Source organism: Scomber japonicus, chromosome 1 (assembly GCF_027409825.1).
Source record: "Scomber japonicus isolate fScoJap1 chromosome 1, fScoJap1.pri, whole genome shotgun sequence".
Classification (NCBI taxonomy): domain Eukaryota; kingdom Metazoa; phylum Chordata; class Actinopteri; order Scombriformes; family Scombridae; genus Scomber; species Scomber japonicus.
The window spans coordinates 16,624,216-16,643,447 of record NC_070578.1 but is presented as its reverse complement, the minus strand read 5'-3'; the positions used below and the strand labels follow the sequence as shown (position 1 = coordinate 16,643,447).

The following is a 19,232-nucleotide window of genomic DNA, read 5'->3' as shown; positions in this document are numbered from 1 at the left end:
AAGAAAATTGTCCCCAGGGAGATGGAGAGGGAGAGAGAGACAGAGTGTGTGTAAGGAAAATGAGAGGAAAAGAGGGAAGGACAAAGAAGGTGGAGGGGGAGAGACAATGAAACAGAGGGGAGAGAAGGAGAGATAGATGAGGCAGAGAAAGAGAGAAAAAGGAAAGTCGTCTTCAGGAAAAAAAAAAAGCTGAGAGAAAAGATAAAGAGAGAAAAAGAGGGAGGGGGGACATATATATAAGGTGACATGCCAACTTTTTAATAAAGACCATAAGTCTCTAAGACTTTTTGTTTCTAAGCAGAAAAGCAAAGAGTCTGTTTTGTTTTGTTTTTTTCAAAAGGGGAGAGAGAGAGAGAGAGAGAGAGAGAGAGAGAGAGAGAGAGAGAGAGAGAGAGAGAGAGAGAGAGAGAGAGAGAGAGAGAGAGAGAGACATTCATGGGAAGTACAGAAGGACAGAGGAAACATATACTGTACACTATCACATTGTGAGAGGGCAGAGAAATTATAAGTGAGTTCTGCTGCCCAGTGCGTTTAGACAGAAAGTTTCAGGTATCAGAACTAGAAAGTTTCAGGTTATGGATCCGTTCAGGCCTTTGTATTTTGGGCCAGATCGATTCGGATTGTAATTTTCATAAGAGCAGGTATATATTTTTTCAAGTCTGTCTTAAAACAACACTCACATGTGCAGCTGTACATTAAAAAAGCTATTGGTTACCGTAATTGTTCCTTCTGCCCATAAGGACCTCAAAAAGATCTGTCTCTAAAGTGATTTCATTATAAATGATGGCAGACAAAACCCGAGAGCAGTAAAACAAGGCCCCTATCTTAATCGCCAATCAAATCAGAAGCAATTTCTCTGAGTCCAACATTTGAACGTATCAAAATGATGTTCATTTAGAAAGCTGTATGAGGCTCAGACAGCATGGGCCAATATAAGCCACTTTATGCAGACCTCTCCACAATGGAGCTGGCAACTGCAAAGTCAGCACGACCCATAGAGCCACAATGGTCACATTTATGGGAAATACACCAGGTTGAAATAAACCAGTTATCCTTTAAACGTGACAGTACCAGTTGGGTTCAATCAGGTTGGACCTTAAAGACAGAGATAAGGACCAGGTCTAGGGTCCCAGTTTCAAGCCTGTGCAGGAACACTGGTTTGATATTGATATGATTTGTTCAATGTTATTTATCTACAATATTCTGGTTATATTTTTCATTTGTTTTGTGATTAATAGCACTACTAACCTATGCCATGAAACTTGTACTTAAGCATGGATTTTTCTACCTTTGCTGCATACATTTTTATAACTCATATCTCAAAGCTCCAGTCTGAATGAAACCCCTAACCCTGGCTGTGCTAGTGCCTTGATCTCACTAGCCACACCGCACACTGGCATGAAATACTGATGTAAAATAAATAAATAAATCAATGAATTTAAAGACAGAGAAACCTGAACCCCACTACACACACGCACGCACACACGCACGTACATACGCACACACCTTGCTCTCTCTCTCTCTCTCTCTCTCTCTCTCTCTCTCTCTCTCTCTCTCTCACTATGTAATTGATGCCAGTCTTGTGACCTTTCGCCTCCTGTGCCAGCAGGCAGAGGGCTAGCTTAGAGGTGTCCGCTTCACCCCTACGTAACAACCTTGCCTCACCTTCACACACATGCACACAACCACACATATGAACACACAAATGTAATTAAATGCATGCAAACACACACAAATAGCTAACAGCAGCATGGACAAAAAGTGCCCCCATGCCCGTACTTAAAGTCTGTGCACATGAACACACACACACACACACACACACACACACACACACACACACACACACACACACACACACACACACACACACACACACACACACACACACTCACATGTCTCACAATCTGAAAAGTGTGTATGTGTGTGACAACTGTCTTGTCTTTCATCTACCATTTACATCAGGTTTTGATGTGTCCCATTTATTCCTTCTCTGTATATCAAATGTTACATTACACTTGCAATAAACCAAACATACCTTACAGATGCTTTAAATTCATTATGCAGCCTACCACAGCAGCAGTATCCTTATCTTTAAGGCTCAAATATTGAAAAATAGGGAGTAGGGTATATTGAGATAATTAACACTGCTGAAGATGAATTCTGTACCAGCACTAAAATGGAGCCTTTACCAAAATCAAGAGAAAAGGGAGTTAATCTTATTGTATCAGAGCCAGGTCAGATAACATGTTTATCTGTTCACATCAACTTCAAACACAGAGGAAGAGGAGAAGCAAGGAAGAGGAAGGACAGGGGTTTAGAAGAGTATGAGAATGGCAGAGAATGTGGAGCTGGCAGGAGAGTCAGGCCGTTCTGTTTCTCCTTTCTTTTTCTCTCATTATAAATATACAGGAGTCCTTTGAAAAAAAGAAACCTGCATTTTCTGTTTAACAGTGCATGTGGTGTCAAAGTTATGCGTGTGTGTGTGTGTGTTGAATGGCAAAAAAAAGGGACTGTGTGTACGTGGGCGCACACACAAGTGTTAAACATTCATGCTGCCGTGTTGGGTTGTGATGGGACTGGTGTGACTGGTTGTCCCTGCCACTGCCTCATCCGATAATGCTGATTTGCTCAGGCACTAACAGACGGACCCCTCTGGGGGTCCTCCAGGCACACAGTCAATCACTGGTACTCCAAAAGATAGTACTCCAAAGCTATTTAAATTGTGAATTTTCTTTATTATTTCTTTCTCTTCTTTAGACACTTCTTTTTACTTTTTACCTCACTTCTCTTCCACTTCATACTGACACCTACTTCTAGATTTTCCATAAGACTTTCAGCACATCCCCAACTTTTAGGTTCTTAGAACGTAATAGAGCAGCATGCCAGTGAGGCATATTAGCTAGCTTCCTGTCTGTGAAGCCCAATCACTCACTCACTTATCACTTATCAGCGCACTCACCCACCAAGTACACAGAAGTAATCCAGTTCCTCTCAACAGTACTGCATTTACAGTGGTTTGTGCACAGGTGAACATGGTAATAACAACACCAAGAGCCTCTAGATTTATGGCAGTTAATTGGCAGTAACAGCTGATAATGCCACAGTCTACTCTTCCCTCTAATGTGAAGAGGCTCTAATTAGGACACACAGGTCCCCACAATACATAATGTATAATGCTAATTAAAACAGTAAACTAAACTTCGTGCGATGAGAAAACATGGAGTAGTCCCTTTCACAGGCATAGAACAGTATTCACATATTTTTTTGCTTCTGCAGAACAGAGCACTTTTTAGTGCTTTACTGTTTTTGGCAAAGCTATGAACATGAGTTCCAGCAAACAGTCAAAAAAAGACAATACCAAGAAAGCTGACATGTCAACTAGCGGCACCGACTGGTTTGCTCTGACTGCTCTGCCCGAAAATCACAGAGTGACCCTATCAGCTGAATGTAAGTCAGCATATGTAGCTACTAAAACAAGTCTAGACATGATTCAGACTATCGTCTTGGACCACAAACAGCAAATTGGTTCTCTCAAACTAAGGCAAAAATGATTAGCCATTCTGGCCATAGAAAGTGTGCAGACCAGCTGGTGACACTACATTGAAAGCCAAGGTTATAGATTCATCCAAGAGCCCCCAGCCAGCAGTTTTCTTTTCTGAGCTTCTGGTTAAGATACTAATAAGAAAGTTCTGGACCGCCCTAGACTGTGGACATTTCGGCCTCACCGCTAAACCCAAGCCTGGAGATAAACTCTGATGGGTCATGATGCGCTTCTAAAAGTTCAAGACCAAAGATCTGGTGGTCTGTGAGAGTCAGAAGCTGAGGAGGAGGTTTTTGAAGACGCTCGCCAAATATCAAGAGGTAATGAGGGCGCTCTAAACCCACTCTGCACAAGCCAACTAGACTGTTCATCATGACCGAAGACGGCAATAGGAGGAAGCTACTGTCTAAACACAGGTGTCATATGGTTGAGGATGCAGGGGAGACAAACTTTTCTGCGAGCAGGACTTCACCCTGGTTTACCTTACTAGGTTTGCTATTTGCATTAATTGCATTTGGGGTTTTCTTCCATAATAAATTGGCCTTGTTTGTCAGTGTTAGTTTCTGTACTGAAATTGTATATGTGTGTATGTGTGTGTGTGTGTGTGTGTGTGTGTGTGTGTGTGTGTGTGTGTGTGTGTGTGTGTGTGTGTGTGTGTGTGTGTGTGTATTATATATCTCAACAATTAATTCAACATAGTATTAATTCTGCTAAAATGTACAGCAGGTCCCACAGTACACTGACTTCAAACCATCACTACCCTCACTTCCCCCCTCTCAATCCATCCCTCCCTCCCTCAGGCTACCTTTTCCTCCACTATTCTCTACATCGTTACCATAATCAGATAAGACAACTACCTAGGGAGCACCAGCATCCCTACAGCACCTTGCTCGTGGCACCATGTGTGCATAGTGTGCATGTGTGTATGTGTGTGTGAATTGCTCCTGGCACTTGGAAACCCGTATTCCTTTTGACTGTCTTTTTTGGTGTTTTGAGCTTTTCAAACCGACAGATGACTGGTGTGTGTGCTTGTGTGTGTGTGTGAAACCTCTGTGTATATGTGTGTGTGTGTGTGTGTGTGTGTGTGTGTGTGTGTGTGTGTGTGTGTGTGTGTGTAGGAAGGTTCCTAAATTACCCAGCTCCTTCATAGGGTAATGTCTGTATTGTGGCTGACAGACTGCTACAAATTACCGCTGAACTGTGAGCGTGTGAGTGTGTATGTGTGTGTATGAGTGAGAGAGCGAGTAGATGAGTGTGTGTGTGTGTGTGTGCATGAGAACGGGAGTATGCGAATGGTGTTTGAGTGTCAAGGATGATTATGTTATCCTTCTGAATGGTCAAAGCAGATCACATCACCATACCATTAAACAAAAGGCAGACTGATTCACAAGAATACACACACACATACACACATACACACACACACACACACACACACACCCAAAGTTTCAAAACCCCTCCAAGCCACACCAGTATAGCGCACTTACAGCAAAATACCTCCAAGCCTTATTCTTTCACATGCCTACATGGACTTGTGAAACACATACAGATACTATACATAGACATAAACACCTGATCACTACGGGGCATACACATACTGTACACACGCAGTTGCAAGTGTTAGCGCCATCAGCAGCACTACATTTAGCCAACAACACTCTGGACTGCTAAATTACTGCAAAATGCATCAACACCAGTCAGCCAGCGAGTTAACAAAACAGTCAAGTTAGATTTTCTGACCTGACATAATAATGTCCCTTGTCAACATGTATAATGGCTTCATTCCTGACTTCTCACCCTAGCATTCAATTGTGCTAAAGGAAAAAACTTAAAAGTAACAAACTTTTTTTTTTTCAATCTTATTTTTAAAACAATATTTTGCATATTATAGAAGACGATGTAAGTGTTCTTATACAAGTGAAAGTGTTAAACCAATAAAAAAGTTAATTACTGGAAACTCAATCTTAAGCAGCAATTACAGACAGAAGATTCACTAGATTCTGATTTTCTCCCCTTAGCTGTGTTAATCTGCTGTTGTCTACAGTAAATACATCCTCAAAACAATCATCTTCAGTTTCGTATTTCAGGGGTGGTATAATACCTTTTTCTTCACTGGAAAGCTTTCATAGTGCACTTGTATGAAGTGCTGCGTTTGCATTAACAGCTGCTCAGCACTAGAGGAAAAGCAAAGGAGAGCTGATCCATCCAAGCTGTATTTTACAACAAAAAAGCCATGTGCCAGGCCAAAGCACCCAACTGGTGAAAATCCCATTTAAAACAAGACGTGATGATTTTGTTACAGTTGCTACATACAATATTCATTTACTACATGAAATACAGTAAATGTAAGTTCTTTAAAATTAACCACCTGAGCCTCGTTTTGAAAATGTGTTACAGACAAACTGTAATAAGGCCTCTAAAATGCCACAGTGCTATGTCAAATAAAAATGTGGGCCCAATAGAGATAAAAAGCAAACAGACAGGTTAAATTACAGACACTTATAGTGATAAGACTTGTAATGATGACCACGTTTTTTGCTCTGCGTTATTCAGAGATGCTGAAAGAGAAATTGTCCAGTGGAGCAATCTGTAAAATGATACTCTTAAACAGACTAGAAACACACACACACACACACACACACACACACACACACACACACACACACACACACACACACACACACACACACACACACACACACACACACACACACACACACACACACACACACACACACACACACACACAAGCTGCCATTTGAGAAAAATCAGAGCTAATGAAAGCCTTTTTTTGTTCATGACAGCCTTCTATTTCTAACTTCTGATGCCTTCTAAAATGTCTAGTTACTGTGGCACTTAGGTCAACCTATTCTGAGAAAATAAAGAAAAAAGTATGCAAAGAAAATGAATAAATCAAGGTTTTCATTTTACCTAAAGATCTTTACTTTTAAGATCAATAATTATTTAGCATCATTACATGTCTCCTACAGAAACTGAGTTTACAAAACTTTAATCTATTGTGTCTCCATTATACCAACAAAATTACATGACAACAGTACTACATCAGAGTACCCACAAAAATCTGAATATAATCACCAATTAGAAATGAATAAATTAAAGAACTTCACAGAGACTTCTACACAGGACTTACTGGGCAGGCTTTTTAAATGTGTGGAAAGTGTAAGGTGCTGTCTGAGTAAATGTTTTTGATTTAATGCGTGTGTACTTTGTTACCTGCAAAACAAGGTGTGTCCACCTCTCCAGTGCAAGCCGTCCCTCTGTTCTAAAGCTGACCATCAGTGGAGTCTGACTGCTAGACTGACCGTACCGCAGAGTGACCGCCTGCTCAGACACGGTCACAGAAAAAACTAACCTCTCCCCTGAGCTCTTCTCCAGCAGCATCCTAAGAGACAAAAACAAAGACAATGTCAATAAACAATATTTATGCATTTATTAACCATTTCAGCAGTGGGAGACAGTTTCGTCTGAATACTTGGAAGTGAGTTTCAGCTTAACTCAGAAAATACAACGAAGAGTGGACTCCAAAACCCATGGAGTCGAGCGCCACTACGTGCAGTCTCTCATTCTGACATTTACACGTGGAATATTAATATTTTACATGACTGCTAGGTTTCTGCTGCTACACTGGGTGCAGACACACACATGCACACCCTCCACGTGTCATATTAACCACCATCACTGACATTTTATGGGAAATCATGGCTTTTATGAACCCAGAGCAGCATACCCTATAAATCACTGATAGATGTATGCATGAGAAAAAGAGCATGTGTAGAATGTCTGTACATGCATGTGTGTGTATGTGAACCTGTGAGTGGGACAGACGGCAGATAAGTGCATGAAGAAATAAAGTACAAATTGGTGAGAGTTATATCTGAAATAAATATGATTTAGTGGAGCGAGAATGCTTTTGAGTCAAAAGGTGCATTTGCTTTTTATATAAGAAGTGTGATTAATTTAATTCAGTGTTGAGGTTGAACAAAGAAAAAGAGAAAATGTCAACAACTAGAAGGAGCAAAAAAGTCTTTGTTATCTGTAACATCAAGTTTGTGTATTTTTACCATGTATTGTCCACTTACAAAAAGTCCAGCGATTGTAACCATCCTTAACTCTAAATATAACTTCATAATACATTTGTGAAAGTGAAGCCTTGATATAGTAAAAACTATCATTTGTAAGAACAGGTGGCTGGCTCTGTTCATTGTTCAGAAGGAGAGGGAGGGATGTGAAATCACAGAATCACAGAGCGAGAGAAAGAGACAAAGAAAGGGGTGAGAAGAGATGGACAGAGGTGAGGATAGAGACCTGCTTTCATCTGGCTTCTTTGATGGCAGCCATGATCGTCTGTACAACAAAAGACTGATAGCCAATGACAGCAACAGAGAGAGAGAGAGAGAGAGGAGAGAGAGAGAGAGAGAGAGAGAGAGAGAGAGAGAGAGAGAGAGAGAGAGAGAGAGAGAGACAGAGTGGGGGGATAGATATTACTTCCATTCAGATGCTTTCAGCCATACAGGTGTCATGTTCGGTACACCAAGACAACAAGGCTTGTCTGTCATCTAAATCCCCAGACAGATAGACTTCACAAACAAAATCACAGCATGAAATCTAAAAAGAGAGATCTGATCTTGGTCTGATTCTCCTACTGAGAGTTAAACTTAACTGACAGCGACATTTAAACTCAACATCCAGTGAGTGACTGGAGTACACATGCAGCCTGTCTAGTGTTGCATGAGGTCTTTCGTCAGAGCTGTCACCACCGCTAAGTTATCAGTCACATTTATCTTTTCACTGAATATGTGATCTCTTCAACAAAACCATATCAGCTTTAGGCATGGGATGATAACCGTGTTCAAGGTATACCGCGATATGAAAAAGCCACGATAACAGAAACCGCCAAATTTCTTCCTGGTCAAAGACAGGAAGTGCTGGTCAGAAATCCCTCAGGTGGTGCAGCTGCAGCGTAGAGTATCACGACCCCTCATGCTGTCATTACAGATTCAGGTTAAATTAACATGTCTGTCTTTATTTTTCTTCCTTTTAGGAACATTTTAGAGCTGTAATCACAATACCGCCATACCGTGAAACCATGATATTTTTGCTTATGGTTATCATACCGCCAGAATCTCATACCGGCCCATGCCTAATCAGCTTATTAGTTTGTTCAAATGAAGCCAACATTTCCTGGTCATTCTAAGACAGATTCACTACACTACTACAATTTTATGTGTGATTAGTAATAATTTCTTCTAGTAGTAATTCAGCTAACCTTTCAACTGTCATTGTATAGTACATACAATACAAACCAAGTGGCCAAGCAATGTAGCTTTTTTTAACAAAGCATTCAATGTTGTTCGAACAATCTCCTTTAAGTGTTGCATGACGGAGAAGCAGATAATGTTACCAAGCAGTGCTAACTGATCTCTTTCTGTGCGAACATGTTACTTTTGTGCGTGTGCATGTGTGTGTGTGTGTGTGTGTGTGTGGATGTGCGTGCATGTATGATTGCAAGCTGATCTCAGCGTGTGTAACTCTGCACCATCTCAATCCTGTCTGAAACATACCAACACACTCTCATCCGCTGTCTCTCACGCAAAACAAGTCTAAGTAGGACATGACAGACAGTTGTTGGCTAACATTTCCTGATGGTGATATTGACCCGACCAGGCCTGACTCAGTTCCTCCTTGTTATTAGATCAATATTTCAGGGTTTTCACTTTCTTTTCATTGTTTTTATTTTAGATATTATATCAGAGCAGACATTTCAGTCTAAGTATCAAGACAGCAGTGTCTTCTGTGTATTGATGCTGTTGGACTATTGTACATCAGTAATTGTGAGACATACAGATTCTATTTTTAAAAGCAGGGAGAATAAACTGTCTGAATGCTTATTTCCCATTTCTCTTTAACACAGTTTTAATGTTACTGTGAGACACATGGAGAATAAAGAAAATTTGGGAAATTACAGTGTAAGTTGTAATAAATGTTTACAATACATACAGTATAAGTTTTGTAATTTGCACATTTTTTACAGGTTTTGTCATGGTAACAGCTGCTCATCCTATCTTTCCTGTTCTACTTCTGATTCATCTGATCAATCTCAGTGTTGTATAAATGAGGCACATCACCACCCAACCAGCCACATCATCACCCCACCAGTCATCCCTTCCTCCTGCCTATCTGTACCCATTCTGATGACCGTCTGTCTGCCTCAGACATCTACATTTTTCAGTTGGTCTGACTGCCTCTTCTTTGCCTAAAGATAACGATGCTTTTTACCAAATAAAGACCAATTTTTCACCATGTGTGTTCTGCCCAGAGTCTGAATTGTGATACAGAGTTAAAAGTATACAAAGACCACAGCTGACTGAGTAATAGTATGTTTTAACTACGCAGTGTGAGCTGTCAGATAGGTGTTAAAGGTACTGACCACTTCTGTAACCAGTTTTACCAAAACTTGCTAAATGTGGCTACGATCTATCTATCCATCAATTATTTATATCCGTTATCATTGGCCAACATACAATTTAACATTTTTTGACAACTGATCTTTTTCAATTCTGTACTGTTTGTTATGAATCATATGCTATGATGAGTTTAGATCATTCATTTCTATCAAAATCAGAATTTCAATCACTGTATCGTCGATATAGTTGCACATACAAAGAAAATACCAACTGGCTATAATGTACACTCACACACAGCTGATATGTATCTGACCTTTGTTTCTTTGCATCAAATAAGAGAAAACATGTAATTTAAGAGTTACAGCACATTTAGTCCCCTTTACTCCCCAGAGAGAAAGAGTCAGCTAAGGTCCATCCATCCATCAATTATGTATCTACACATTGTGTAATGCTCAGTATACCGTATGAGCTGTAGGATAACATTAATATATAATTTAAAATTGAGCAATGCAAATGGCTGCTTCTATTGTACTATACTGTAAAAGAATGCACAATGTTTCCAACTATTTGACTGACGGTGATTCTTTTTCTTTTTGAGAAATTACAAAAATCTTACAAAAAAAAAACTCACATCTCCCCAGGAGAGCTTGGTTTTATCCACAGTGCCAGGGTGAGGGATCCCAAAGCTCCCAGATTCTGTGAGGGGGGAGAGACCAGACATCCCTGCTGGACAGGCTGAAACATCACACTACTGGATCTGCTAGAAAACCCCTCTGAGGTGGAGGTAGTTCGAGTCTGATACTCTGTCTGAATCCCAGGACGAGTGTCATTAGTGTCTTCAGTTACACAAGTACCCCTGGTGGAGAAAAAAAAGAATAGGTTAATATTTTCTCCCTATAGGACTAAAGGTGTGTTAAATCACCTGTGAACAGACAGTATGCAACATACTAAAATTAGATAGACGTATATTAGATACAAAACATCTATTGCAGCACAGCCAAATCAAACCACCTCGACTCTTGGTTTACCTAATATATATTTTTCACAGACTGAAATGGCAGAGGTCATGAGGAATCATGTAGTCTTCTAAAATACGTTAAGACCATTGCTATGAATTCAAACAAATCATCTAATTACCTGTGTGCTGGTAGAAGCAGTGGGGCATAAGGAGGTGTAGACGATCTATAGGGACACTCCTGGACACAGAAGGCCTGATAGCATGTGAGCAGCTCGGTCTGTGAGGAGGCTGACTGGCAATAGCTGCTCCGCTCTGGAACCCCACAGGTGGAACGAGCCGGAGAGGTGGACACAGGTTTGAAGGCAGCGATGTTTTCCATCCGTGGGAAATTTCCCTGGGAATCAAGAGGGTTGAACAAGTGTGATCATTGCATTTAATCTGGGTCTCTGGTTTCGTTTATTTTTTTGTAAACAACCTGAGAAATTTGGATACAATAATGATCTATCATGACATTTTAGAAATTTTGAATTTCAACTGCTATCTGAATTTCAAGTGCTATAAAATTAAATAGAATATTGGTTATGCAATAGTGTGGTGATAGTATAATCCATTTTGTGGATAAATCTCTGAACATTACATGTACTATACTGTATGTATGCAGTACATATCAAAAGGTACAAGCACAGGTGTGTTCAATAAAACTTTGCAAGAATATGAAGGAGACACAACATATTTGTTGTAAAGTCATTCATTTTACAGCAGCTTCCACTATTGTCATAGAAGACATTTGGGCATATCACCATGGGAAAAGCACAGGTGTAAATAATAAAATGACCACTTAATTCCATCTCACTGCTTCAGTTTCAGGGTCCTGGTATAGCACATGTGTACTCGCTGTCATGAGTGGGGCACTTATTATTTGTAACACCAGTGATTTTCATCTATGAAAAGTCAAAACGTTTACAGTGAAAATTTCAATAATCCACTAGTCACCATTATACAGACTGTGGATCTAAAAGATGAAAATAATCTAATTACCTGTGATGAAGCAGGTGTTGGACACAGGCTGAGGAGAAGGAGAAGTAACCAGAGGAAGATATGACAATGCCTCATCCCCTCCATGATGTTTTTCTCTTTCTTCACCTCTCCTTCGGTGTTGTTCTTCAGGGGGAACTTCCACAAAAAGGCAGATCGGCTCTTTAGTTTCTTCATCCATTTCTCACTCTCTTCGATGTCATCATCTCTTTCCGCTACTGACAGAATCCCAGAGACATCTGTCTCACTTTTGTCCTTCCCTTCCAACAATTTTCCCCAGCTTCCTTTAAGATCTTTTCCAACTTGCCTGTTGCTTAGCTGCTCTTGTCCTCCTCTCTTCATCATTTCTTTGCTGACTCCTGTGCCCCACGTTTGTCTGTTCCTGTGCAGTTTTCCTCCTTTTGCTCCTCCATCATTTTCCCGGCCTTCTTTCTCTTCACACCATTTCCGGCCTTTGACCCTTGAAGATTCCAGAATTGGATTCTCTGGCTGCTCTCGCATGTTCCAAGGTTGTAGAATTTCGGATATGGGTTCTGTAACATTCCCGGAGGCAGAGGGATGTTCAAGAACCTGCATTTCTTTCGGAGGTCTTCGAGCAGCGCTTGAATAAGTGATGGCTGTCATGGTTTCATGGTTCCAGGGTTACAGGGACATTTCTTTACAGGCCAGTGCCTCTAGGGTGAGGATATGAAGCTTAGCTCTCCGTTACACTGTCTCTGTCCCTCGCACCCACACACATACACTCACACACACCCACACACAAACCACAACCAAAGCCTTCACATGATAGGTAGGATTTTACAATCTAGAGAGGGAAAAGAGAGAAGGAGAGAAGGACAGAGAGACGTGGTCAGACCAAAATCCAACATGAGACAAATCTGAGGAGAGTGAAATGCCATGCAGGCTATTCCTGAGCCAAAGCCTACAGCACCATGTACAGCTTGATGGAGGCGCAGCTCAAGTGATACATCGCTTTCCCCTTTTCTTCATTTTCCATTGAATTAAACATGCCCTTTTTCCTCCTGGCATCTGGCCTCCAGGTTTTTATACAACTGAACGGTTTTTCACATAGGTCTGTTGGAAATTGAGGCTTAGGCCAAAGCTCTCTTCATTACAATACTTATCAGCTTCAATTTCACATTCTGACACACAAAAAGAGACCAGCAGTGCAGTCATCTCTGCAGTGTTGAATTACTTGGACCCTCTTGCCCATAATGTTTTAGAAAATAGATGTAAAAGCTCACAGTGTATCTAATAACGTTGCTACTATGTATTGATATATGCTGTACAAATTTGTAAATCTAAGCAGATATGGTAACACGCAACAATATGTGGTAATTCCTCGTGGGTTACCTGTTGTTGTGGATTCCCAGCACAAAGCTCTATCCCCATCACAAGTGCAGCGTCAACAAACATTCAACTTGTTGCTCTGGCTCTGGAGTTGCACCAAACAAGCTACTACCTGTATTTTACCACACACCTGTCTGTCAGCGATAGCAGACGCCGCTCCAGAAGAAAAAATAGTCCTTTCCAAACATGACTTTATCCGTTTTTTAGCCTACACTCCCGACAGAGAAAAACTGAATGACAGCACAACTGAACTTGACGGAGCTGCTCTTTTTTTCTCCCTCTGTCTTACCTCATTCTGAACATGCGGTGCGCGGTGCTAAGGAGATTACAACGAGCCGCCATCTGGCCAGCAGCGCCGTGGCAAGGCGGCAGGATATTGGGCACTAAGTAACGACAGTGCGACGTTACACTGTTGATGACCAAGTAACGCAAACTTGAGAGCCGCGGGGGCGGCTTGATAACAAAGAGTGCGACATATCCGTTTTGCATCTGTTACAGAGTACCAGAGATTGTCCGTGGCAGCAAGGTATTAATACGCGATTTCAATAATTACCCCCTCCTTGGTAGTAATGTTTTACCCCCCACCTACGTGCGATGCGTCTGGGTTTCAGACAAGTGGCTCTCAGAGGGAACGCTATCACCGTTGCTAGGCAACGTTGATCCGCTCCGGCCAGAGAGTGTGTGGGATGGAAATCATCACATCATATCAGTCAAATTATGTTTTCACTAAAATACCACATCACTATTTAATGTAGTCATCCATTAAGACACGGATGACCAAAATCTAAAAGGCCAGGGTAAAAAACAGGCAACTCTGATGTGTAATCATTCACTCATGATTCCTGTAAGAGAATGTGAATCTGCTATTTAGCTGTGCTGTCAAACCTGGATACAAGCTGCAACTGTCAACTGTCTACAAACTACACAAAAAATCTTAACACTAATCATAGTTTTGACCTTTTCAAGTCAGATTGGATTTTTCTTCCCACAAAGTTTCTGCAAAGTGTAATGTCAGGTGTGTGCAAGCTATGTAGAGTAAATGAAATTACATCAAAAGGGAATCAAGCAGGCAAAAAAACCCAAATGATGCACCAAATCACAAGGGCAGTATTAATTTGGTAATGTATTTATCAAATGCATGATCAATAAGTCAAATTAGAACTGTCTTAAGTGTCTAAAAACTGTACAAGTATCAGTTCTCAAAAAGTGGATGGGACAGCTGATCTGACATATCCTTTACATTCTGCAGAATGAATTGTGATTAGCTCCAAATTTCAATATGAGAAATGAAGGAAACTTGTATATTTAAATGGGGGAGAAAAGAGAGGCAGAGGAGTTGGCATGGTTTACTTCCCTGTCCTTGTAAAAACATAGATTCAAATAATCAAATTCAAAATGTTTTCTTTCTTAATTGCTTCTGGGGAAATCTATACATGCCCTGTGAGCACATGAAGGACATAAGGGCCAACTGACAGTCTGGACACATGACAAAAAGAGAAAATCATGCTCAAATGTTACACATCTCCTTATGTGATGTGAGGCCACTTACCTCACATCGGATGACCTCAGTCTTTTGTTAAAACATGTCTTTGTTTTACTTCAGACCAATAAAAGCTCAACTATTTGAAATGTTATGAAGAATAGGCAAGTTTTCTATTGCCTCTATTCACTCGGCTCTCAATGGACTAACTCATCATGGATAAAAACGTTCATTTAAACAAATGTTCTAATTTACATTTTTCCCCAGTAACCTATCATAAATCTTCTAGTTTCATGAAAGCTGAACATCCACTAGGAAAAGATAAACAATTGCAAAATACACACAGCCAAAGCACTAGCTGAAGTATACAGCGGTTTAGACTTCCACTGTGTGCGTAAGCGGCCTGCATTTAAATTATGTAAACATTTCTTCCGAAAAAAGACCCTCTCTTATATTTTTCCCTGCCGACAAGTTTTTATGTTATCATACTAATCGTGTTTGAACAGCTGCAATTTGCTTTGGTTGAACAAAGGCATTCTAACTAGGTTTTAATTAAGTGTTCCTAATGACCTTAAGGAGATTAGAGGTTCGCCTTCTAATCAATACCAGGCAGAGAGGAGCAAAGGGAGGGGAGAGGAGGCGAGGGGAGGTGGCTAGGGGCTAGGATAGAGGTAGGGAGAAAAGGGGTGGAGAAGGGGGGAAAAAAGGAGAAAGCAAAAAGGGGTAAGAGAGAGGAAGAAGGGAAAGGTTGTGGAGGGAGAGGATGGTAATTGAATACAGGCAGGTAAGGAAAAATGGTCAGTGGTTGCAGGATTGGAGGAATCAAACTATGAACTTCAGATCAGAGATATTTGCCAAATATATAATAAATAAATAACATACATGTACATTTAAAGAAGAAAATATTGCCTGCTGGTTTTGCTGATTTTTCAGGCATCTGATTTTCTCAAATAGCCAACAAAATGGTAATATTTTAATGCTCACATGCATTACAACAAAAAAAAACTGTTAAGGAAGCTAAGTGTGCCTGGCATGGACAGCCAGGTGTGGCCTCTGTGTTTCTACAATATAAGCAAAACATGATCATTTACATACAGAAGAGTTTAGAGCTTTCACTTTTTGTATACCTTGTCATATTTTTCTCCTCTTTTATTCCCTCTCTTCTCTTTGAATGTGAATATGACATCACACCACCATGTCAGATAGGCTACGATCATCAAGAGCTTTGTTAGCCAAGAAGAGTTTCTCTTATCCTCTCCTCGTAAGACATTTGCATAGATTTGCACAGAGTGTGTCCACATGACAAAGAATCTAGTCATACATTGATTGTACTAATTTATTCAGCCAGGCACATTCAATTCCAGAGATTGAAGTGCTATCACACAAACGGGATTAAATCGGATGACGATCGCACAATTAATATTGTCTCATTTTCTAAATTACTTATGTATGACTTATATTTGGCTAAATTGTGTTTGCTGGTCTAATAACATTAAGGGTAATATGGTAAATGTGGGCTGTAAATGTATCGTCTCTCTGAGTCTCCAGAGCACCATGAATATGTATGTAGACATCCTTGGCCTCGCTGCTGATTAGGGAAAGTGGAATAAATTGATGGCTGGGCTGTGTTTTTCCGTGTAAAATGCAATATTAGGCTGTCCATATGAAAATGTTACATACACATACATCCACATACATGCAGACACACACATATCTTTTTGGGGCCTCATTCAAGAGCAATTTTACCTCTTGAGTGTTAGCATGGCAATAGCATGGTGCCAAATCATGAGCAATGAGCAATCTTCGATTTTTGGTGAAATGTTGAATAATTTATCGAGGGGAAAAAAACTTGTAAACATCTGAAATGTGACCCCAAATACAGACTGCTTTTTGTAAGAACCCCCCCCCCCCACTACTCCTCCACCCAAAAAATTGGAAACCACTGGTTTCATATTTAATTATGTCTTGTATATCAAATGCTTATTATATTATCCACTGTGTCAAATCTTCATTTGGAACGTAACTAACGCTGTCAAAACATTTTATGTAGTTAAGAGGAAGTATAAAGTAGGATGAAATGGAAATACCTAGTACAAGTAATAATTATACAAAAAACTTGACTCTTCCTGATAAAAAGATGAATTTCTAAGCAGTAAAAGTAAGTGACCAAATCCACTCTTACATTTTTTGCTGCCAAATCCTACTTTTTCACTGATGACTCCATAGAGGTAGGTGGCAGTAGTGACTTAATTGTTTAACAGCCATACCAAATCATCAGATCAAGAAAAGGCGACCAAAATAAAACATTGGGTTAAAAATTCACAAAAAAACTGCCACCAGAGCGTTGAGCTTTGCAAAAAGAGAAGAGTAAAATCACCAGGTCAAGAGGACAAATAAAAGAAAGTAACAAACCGAGTCAGACAGGATCAACTCTTCATAGTCCAACAATAACAAAGAAGCGAAGCAACAGATGATCCTGAGATGCCATCAATTTGAGTCATATGGCTCAACATCACAAATTACACTTTTACCTCAGAAACAGAGGAGGTGTCTCTCTCCCAGGACGGACAGACATACAATAGATGTTCTGTATATGGAGTAGAGGAAGAAATACAAATTACAGAAATACAACATGGAAAGCAGGATGATCAAATTATAATGGATATACACTGTCTGCTTTACTCTACCGGTAATATTGCTGTGTTTCTATATGTTAATGTTATTAGGGTGGCAGCTAATCTTAAATTACACAAACTTATAACCGGGTTAAATTTTGTCACGAATAGTGATAGTTATTGCCAGGCTATCCTGTTTGTCAGGTATTTATCAGCCCTTCTGTGCATTACAACCCCTCGTTAGCTTGCTATGTAATTTAGGTTACTGGGACACATTATATGTTGGGCCGCTCACTAAGTGACGTTGCCATAGCTACAGGTGTCCTCTCTGCTGAGGGAGAACCTGCTGGTAGTCAGTCTGCTGTGCTAGCCAATGCTAGCTCTTAGCAACTAAAACTACATAACGCAACCGCACAGGTAGCATAAGCACGACAAGGGATGTGACAACTCTAAAACCAAAAGTATGTTTGGTTTTATTTCACCTTATCTGAAGATAGGGCTGGGCCATATGGCCTAAAATCAATATCACGATATATTGAGCAGTTCACCTCGATAACGATAAATGGACGATAACTACCACCAGAGCGATAGATATAACATATGTTATATCTACCACCACCCCGTGCGCTAAAAAAAAGTTTGGCCACTAGATGGGGCTGTGGCAGCATAATTGCTCCACTCCAAGGTTAGATGTATTGCCCTGGCTGGTGACGACAGTCTTTTTGCACAACTTACATTTTACATCTTTCTGAGCAGTATCTTCCCTTTTGAAACCAAAATGTTGCCACACGATTGAAGACGCGTTTTTCTTGGGAACAAGCTGCTGCTCTTACTCCTCCTACACCAGGTGTACCTGCGGCTGCCCCTTCGACGTTTGAACTGTCCTCCCTCCATCCATCCATCTATCTATCTATCCATCTATCCATCTATCTATCTGTCTGTTTATTTTGCTATAAGTCATATGTCAAGTCGAAGAAGAAGAACCAACCGTGTACCAAAACGCCGAGTGTCATACACGGTCATACACACTGATAGCTTAGTGTCATACACCGTTGGAAACCTAACTATTGGCTAAAAGGTTAGCAACTTCATTTCACCGAATACTGCCATTGGCTGGAACAGTTGTCGTCGGTCACATGTCCTCATTGGCTTTGGAGACATGTACTGCCTAATCCTAGGCACCGATTGGCTTGTGTGTGGTGTCGTCAGAAGCAGGAGAGGCTCACGGTCGTAAACATCTAGTCACGTGTACTCTGAGATGGACATGCAGGTCAGGAAATGACGTAAATGGACCGTATATGGTTTGTTATTTGTGTTATTACGTTACGTGTTGGACTAAATACATGGACATATTGAGGAAAGTATTTCGGTTTTATGGAAACGGATTTCATATTTCACAAGAATGGATACTTGGCGAGCTGTACAGAAAGTCCTGAGTCATAAGATGATCGTTGTGGATAAAGGGAAGACTTTGAAGGTATGTAGCATTATAGCTGTTCTTACTTTAGCTGAGTGGCTAGCCGAGCTAACCGCTAATACTATTACGGCTGTGAGCAACCATATAAGTCGTGAGTGGTCTTGAATGAATCAGGACAATTTAAGCTTTCTAACAATGTACGGCATGAATATATATGTTTAAGGGTTGGTGTTTAAAACATTCAGAAGAACGTGTGGCTACCTCCTAACATCCGTCCCGTCCCGTGGGTGGAACAGCGTGCGTTAAGAGGTGAAAAACCGAATATACCGACATGGGCAAAATGACGTCTGTTATGGTCGTAAATTTCGGTATCGATAAATTTTCGGTTTATCGCCCAGCCCTATCTGAAGA

At 40.5% G+C, this 19,232-nt stretch overlaps 1 protein-coding gene across 1 annotated transcript in view; it reads right to left on the bottom strand.

Moving 5' to 3' along the window:
* Window positions 1-12,583, bottom strand: part of ush2a (Usher syndrome 2A (autosomal recessive, mild)) — a 208,947-nt gene extending 196,364 nt beyond the window's left edge. The window contains exons 1-4 of the mRNA XM_053317023.1: window positions 11,963-12,583; window positions 11,104-11,318; window positions 10,598-10,822; window positions 6,776-6,944 (exon numbers count right to left, since the gene is read on the bottom strand). Coding sequence (XP_053172998.1) covers window positions 6,776-6,944; window positions 10,598-10,822; window positions 11,104-11,318; window positions 11,963-12,583 — 1,230 coding nt within the window. The remainder of the gene's footprint in view (window positions 1-6,775; window positions 6,945-10,597; window positions 10,823-11,103; window positions 11,319-11,962) is intronic.
* Between the last annotated feature and the right edge of the window lie 6,649 nt (window positions 12,584-19,232).